This window comes from Benincasa hispida, chromosome 11 (assembly GCF_027475165.1).
Source record: "Benincasa hispida cultivar pf3 chromosome 11, pf3_genome.v1.1, whole genome shotgun sequence".
Lineage (NCBI taxonomy): Eukaryota > Viridiplantae > Streptophyta > Magnoliopsida > Cucurbitales > Cucurbitaceae > Benincasa > Benincasa hispida.
Window position 1 is genome coordinate 3,109,947 of NC_143488.1, and position 6,232 is coordinate 3,116,178.

The following is a 6,232-nucleotide window of genomic DNA, read 5'->3' on the forward strand; positions in this document are numbered from 1 at the left end:
AGTATTTTTATATGTTGACAAGAAAACAAAAATGTGACATGGTGTGATTTGTAAAAATTTATAATAATCCACGTAGACAAATGATTTTAACTATGCTTTTAAACTTTAGGTAATTTATGTTTGTACTTTTAGAGAGTATTTGATCTACCGACTTCATAATTCAGTATTAAATAATTCAACTCAATCAACTTCGATGGTGTATACTATTAAAATTTGTACATTTATCGAAAAATTTCTTCTCCTCTTTTTCTCTCCCACCCTTCCCAACTCAAACTAAACAACTCTATACCCCAGACATTATAACTCCAAAATATGAACTTCCGACTTTAAAACTGAACTCAGCTCCCCAAACGCTCCCTTAATCTTATCGTTTCAACTCTTTTAACTTCTCGAATGGTTCAAAGTTTAGAAAGAATGAAATCTTCGTGGAAACATAAGAGAGCGAAAGAAGGCATAAAGCCCAGCGCTCAGGCTGATTTTCACCATGCAACAACACAACATTGGCAGGATAGTTCCCTCCTTGATCTACTGCTCTGCTATACATATCATTACTTACAAAAAGAAAAGGGGGAAAAAAAAAAAACAAAAGCACAAGTGTAACAGCAATATCAAAGCTCAACTCTAGCAGTCTTCTTGTTATCAGTTGAACTCATTCTATGTACAATACTTGCTACATTTAGAGTGAGAGAGAGAGAGATGGAAATAAACCTATCTGCTCCTCGATTGGCCATCGGGTCTGCATGGCCTGAGCAAGCGGGTTCCAGGCAGGTACCTTTCAATTGTAAGAAACTGATAAGGAGGTAAAGAATTTTCAACAAAAATGAACATCCGTTTACCAGCATTTCCCGTGTCTTCTTCCCTTTTGGAAAAGCATCATGCTGAAAACGTCGTCCACAGATGAGAGTACTAACTACGGAACTTTTACGATCAGACCAGTAAGATTGGTGGGTTGGTGCTGGTCTCTTGATCCATTTGTTTCTGGACAGCCTTCACAGCTGCAACTCTTGCTGCGTTTGCTGCTTTATTAGCAGCAGCTACAGCTCTGTTAACTCTTTCGTCCACCCTTCCTGCATCGAACGCTTTCTGTGCAGCTTTTCTTGCTTCCTGATCCAGTGATGACACTTGGTTCAGATAATCATAATTGTTATAAATATAAAAGTTACTAGGGAGTTTGAAACGAAGGAACAGTATCACCATTAAGAATCATGTTTTTCTTGAAGTGTCATCAGAATATAAAATGATGAATCATGTTAGTGGCTTGAGTATGTATAAAAGAGTAGCATAAACTTTGAATCTACGCAACCCTTGAGGCATACTACTTAAAACTACTGGATTTCGTTCCAAAGCTATCAGCAATGACTACTGGAGAGAACTCATCATAAGCTCCACTCATTTGGGGGAAAAAGTAGAAACATGTGGCGCACGTGCATATGTTTATACTCTATACAGAATTATCACATCCACAGAGAGAGAGAGAGAGAGAGCACAACTTAGAATATCCCTTTAAAAGTGTATGGCTCACCGAAGCAAGAAAACAATCTAAGAGCTTGTCCTGTACAGCAATATATGTAATAGACGGTTGATGTTGTGAAGTGTAAAATTGGTAAAACTTGTTCAACTCACAAAAAAGTTGATTTATAGGTCAGAAAATAATGAATTTGATAGACCTCAAGGTCAGGCTCTTACACACTCCAACCTGAGTAGCATGGGGCACGTGGAATCCCTAGAACTCTTATTTTTTTAGGGTTTTGATGTAAATAATACTTGCTAGAAGAGTGATTGAGAAGCAGCATGAATTACTGTTTTATATATGGGTACATGTTAATTACTATGTGGCATTATTTTGAGAAATTGAGCGTGTTTTATATAGGGGAACACATTAGAGAGGGGTCTCTTTTTGGCTAATCTGTTGGTATGTGTATGGGGAGGTAAGGAACAACTCAAATCCTCCTTTTGCCCCATGTAATTTCTCTTAAACAATAAAAGTGAGTTCAATCAGAATTTTAGGTGCCAAATTCACTAAAACAAACAATAAAAATTTTACCTGGACTGCAGCGAGAACCTTAGCATGACTGACAGCATAAGAAGACCCTGGATGGCTATTTTCAAGACTGGGAACATCAAGAACCCCATTTTGCCAATGACCAGATTGTGTCTCTCCATTCCTAAAAGTGTACATACCAAGTCCTTGCCTATTTCCTTCGTGCCAAGCTCCCTCGTAACGATGTCCATTGCCAAACTGATAAACTCCAAAACCGTGCATCTTATCTGCAAAATACTCTCCTGCATATGTGTCTCCATTTCTGCATTTTGAGAAATTATAACAGTCATCAACCCTTTGCAAATTCAAATTTCTTGGATATCAGATGCATAAACCACAGGAAACATCTCAAATAGATCCTGTTATATGTATATATATATGTATATATATAACCTGTTTGACATAAATCAAAATGATTCACACTGACATTAGAAAACAATTTACAAAAACAAACCAAATAATAAGCTTGTAAAAACAATGGAAACTATTTGCTTTTAACACTATGCCACTTCCATTCACCATCTTCAAACTGGATAAAATAGATAAGTCCCCTTAAGAATAAATATAGCATAAGGCTCATCTATTCAGGAGGCAAATTCACCAACCATAAGAGAACATTATTATCGAACTCATCTCGGCAATTCCAAATACCATTTTCAAACTAAAGAAGAGAGATAACTCATCATGAAGATAATAATTACAATACAATATGAGCTTGCCTCTTCAAGGAAAGAAGTCAATTCAAATTACAATGAGTGAACGTGGACAATCAAAGGAGAAGTTCTTACTGTAGTTTCCTAATAAGTTCCGCTTTAAATGCATTTGATAATGGTAACAAATGGTAATGATAACAACAAAACCAAGATCACAGCCCATCGTCAAATAAGAGACAAGTTGATAATGATAACCAAGATCATTTAATGCATTTAAAAGGAAAACAAAACAAAACCAAGTTATAAGACTCATCAATAACAAGCTAGAAACAATTTGATAATGATAACAACACTAGCCACTCCCACAGCCCATCGTCAAATAAGAGAAACAGAGATGACCAACAAGATCACAGATGAAATAAACACAAAACTTCCAATAAAAACGAAACACAAAATGATTATCAAGATCCAAATCCTCAAATAACTTACCTAAAATGGTAGTGACCCAATCCATGTTTGACACCCCACTTAAACTCCCCAACATAGCGGCTCCCGTCTTGGCAAGTATGAACTCCACAGCCATGGCACTGGCCATTAGACCACTCCCCAGCATAGACATCCCCTGTGTAGAATCTGTAAATCCCAATCCCATTTCTCAATCCTTGTCTGTACTGACCACGGTACCTACTCCCTTTCGCCCATGTTTCTACGCCATACCCATCGTATTTCTCATCAATCCAATCGCCTTCATACCTTCCACTCATATGGTAGTGATAAACCCCACTACCTGAGCACCTCCCTTTATGAAATTCTCCCTCGTAAACGTCCCCATTACTGTAAACTCTCACCCAAGAACCAGACATCAACCGTTTCTCCGACTTGGGTTTCGATCCAATCGACCAACGAACATTGGAAACAGCCTTCGTCGCAGCAGAAGATGAGAAAGCGTTAATTGGGGACGATCGAACAAGAAACAAACGAATCGAAGAAGGGAGACGAGGGACTGCAAGATTGAGAAAAACGAGAGCAGCGATGGAGAAGAAAAGTAGTACAAACAACTTGAGAACAAAAGAACGACGTGGGTTCGAAAGAAAGAAGTAAATGAAGGGCAAAGAGAGGAGGATAAGAAATCGTGAGTGAACTCGAAGCAACTCGCGACAACGAAAATGGCGGAAGATTTGGGAAGCCAGAGATTTGGTTGCAAAAGGAAAAGAAAACGAAGAAGCTGATGACATGAAAAACGGAAATCGCGATAACAGAGAAGTGGATTGGGTCATAGCAAACCCTTCGTAGAACTCAGGGAAAAGCTTAGAAACCGCCATTGACGGGAAAATCGAAGTGGGTTCTTCATGAAATGGCCCAGAGAGCCGAATTCGGAAGCGAAATTCAGAGAGATGGATCTTGAATTCAGAAATTCTTACAGAAATTGCTGGGTTGAATGATTGAAGAAGGGAATAATCTGTTGTGGGGTTTTTGAAGAATCAAAGGCTCTGGGTTTTGTTGGGTTTGGCTTGTTCTTTCGTTGGTTGATTCTGTGGGAATGACATAGCCAAAAGAATGCAAAAGCTTAGCAATCTTGTATGAAATGGTATCGCTGATTTTGTATCTGTGAAAGAGCAAGAAGACGAAACCAGATGATGCAACAACAGTGACCTCTTTTGTATTTACTGAAAATGCCATTTCCCTTTTTGGTTATTTTATTTTATTGTTTTTTTAAATATATTACAACTTTAATACTTTTCCACTTTTAAATTGAGTGGCTAAGAATCAAGGTTTATAATGTCGATGTATTTGCCTATAAAAAAATTGTAGATGTATTTTAATATTGAGATACTTGCAAATATAATAGTTGATAGAGAAATTTTGGACCAATCACAAATTACCACGTCATTCGTTAAATTAATGACGAAACTCCAAATAATTGAACTTGAGACCCATTAGAAGTTGACATATGTCCCCAAATTGAAATTGAAGACATAAATTGGCAAAATTCGATATGTGTGCGTGTTTTTAGTGGATTTGGTGAAATTATTTTGGCTCAATTTGATATTATAATTTGGGCTAAAGTCCATGGATTAATTTGGCCCAACCAAGCCCACTAGAGAACTTGAAGTTTCATTTTATTCTAGAAAATCCATAGAGAATTCTGTCAATAATTAAAAGACTCCTAGACACAAATCTCCTGAATATACAAAGACTGAATCACGCTCCACTTCTTCTTTAAGTCAACGTATCCATTCAAATGAGAGAATCGAACCACATCACGTTGCATCAACATTAACATCTACATCAACTTAAGTTTAACCCCACGAAATAAGTATTGTGTGAACGTTGATCCATATGATCAAGCCCAAAGGCCGATCATTCAAGAAAATCAACAAGTCCAAAGGTCGATCATCTAAGAAAATCAATTAGCCTAAAAGTCGATCATTCAAGAAGATCAACAATTCCGAAGATCGATCATTTAAGAAGTCAACAAACCCAAACGCATATCATCCAAAGAAATCAACAAACCCAAAGGCCGGTCATCTAGGAAGATAAATGAACTTAAACATTAAAGTTTATTTTAAACACATCAAAAAATTATATATTAGAGATTGTACTTGTAAATCAATATAATTACAAAAGTTCAAATTTCACTTAGTAAGTTTATGTGGAAACCTCGTGCGAACAATAACAATCAGACCCGCAGTATTAGCAACTATAACATAATATAAAATAATAATAATAATAATAATAATAATATGACAAATTTTGGATAATCTATCGGTGATAGACCGTATCACTAGTAGGAATCTATCCGTGATAGAAACATTGCTAACAAGAGTTTCAATAGAAGTCTATCGCAATTACTTATTAAATAATCTTTTAAAAAATGATGTTATATATTTGTACCTAACAATGCTACTCATTAAATATCCATGAATATTTCTAAAAAAATTATGAAAACAAAAAAGTAAAAAAATAATAATTTTAAATTAGTAACTAACAACTTCTCAAATTTAATTTATATAAAAAAAAATTATGCTCTTTAAAAAAGTAATTTTATGTTTAATTGATTTGACGTCTTCAAATTTAATTAAAAAAAATAATTGATATATTAGATACAAAATGGAATTATATGCTTAGTAGGTTATGAACTTTGAATTTTAAACTTAGTAAATCCTAGAATTTTCAATTTGATCAAAAGATCACGATCTTATTAGACACAAAATAAAAAGTTTTAAACATATGAAACCTTTTAGAGATGAAAGGCTTAACTTTTCTTAGAATTGCAACAATTTCCATTATTTTAAAGGTTAAGTTACACCTTTAATTCTTAATTATCATTTGGTTTTTGGTTTTTGGTTTTTAGTTTTTAAAAATTAAGCATATAAATACCTCTTTAACTTTCTTGTTTCATCATCTTTCTATTAATCTTTTAAAAAACCAAACTATGTTTTGAAAACTTTAAAAAAAAAACTTTTCGCAACCATTTGATTTTTTGTTTTTTAATTTTTTAAATTTAAGTTTACAAACACTACTTTTACTTCCAAAT

General features: G+C 34.8%; 1 protein-coding gene across 1 annotated transcript; it reads right to left on the reverse strand.

Moving 5' to 3' along the window:
• Positions 1-428: 428 nt before the first annotated feature.
• On the reverse strand, positions 429-4,356 carry LOC120090922 (Histone H3 K4-specific methyltransferase SET7/9 family protein). Its single transcript, XM_039048614.2, has 3 exons — positions 3,184-4,356; positions 2,045-2,303; positions 429-1,104 (listed from the first exon to the last, which is right to left on the reverse strand). Exons 1-3 carry the CDS (start codon positions 4,014-4,016, stop codon positions 928-930), a joined length of 1,269 nt encoding a protein of 422 aa, XP_038904542.1. The 5' UTR covers positions 4,017-4,356; the 3' UTR covers positions 429-927.
• Positions 4,357-6,232: the final 1,876 nt, after the last annotated feature.

What these genes read in the sequence shown, in the direction of transcription:
- LOC120090922 (XM_039048614.2), bottom strand. Translation starts at nt 4,016, where the DNA reads ATGGCGGTTTCTAAGCTTTTCCCTGAGTTCTACGAAGGGTTTGCTATG. An exon ending in TTGGGTCACTACCATTTTAG is followed by an intron (nt 2,304 to 3,183) that starts GTAAGTTATTTG and finishes CTCAAAATGCAG; the next exon opens with AAATGGAGACACATATGCAG. An exon ending in AGGTTCTCGCTGCAGTCCAG is followed by an intron (nt 1,105 to 2,044) that starts GTAAAATTTTTA and finishes TCACTGGATCAG; the next exon opens with GAAGCAAGAAAAGCTGCACA.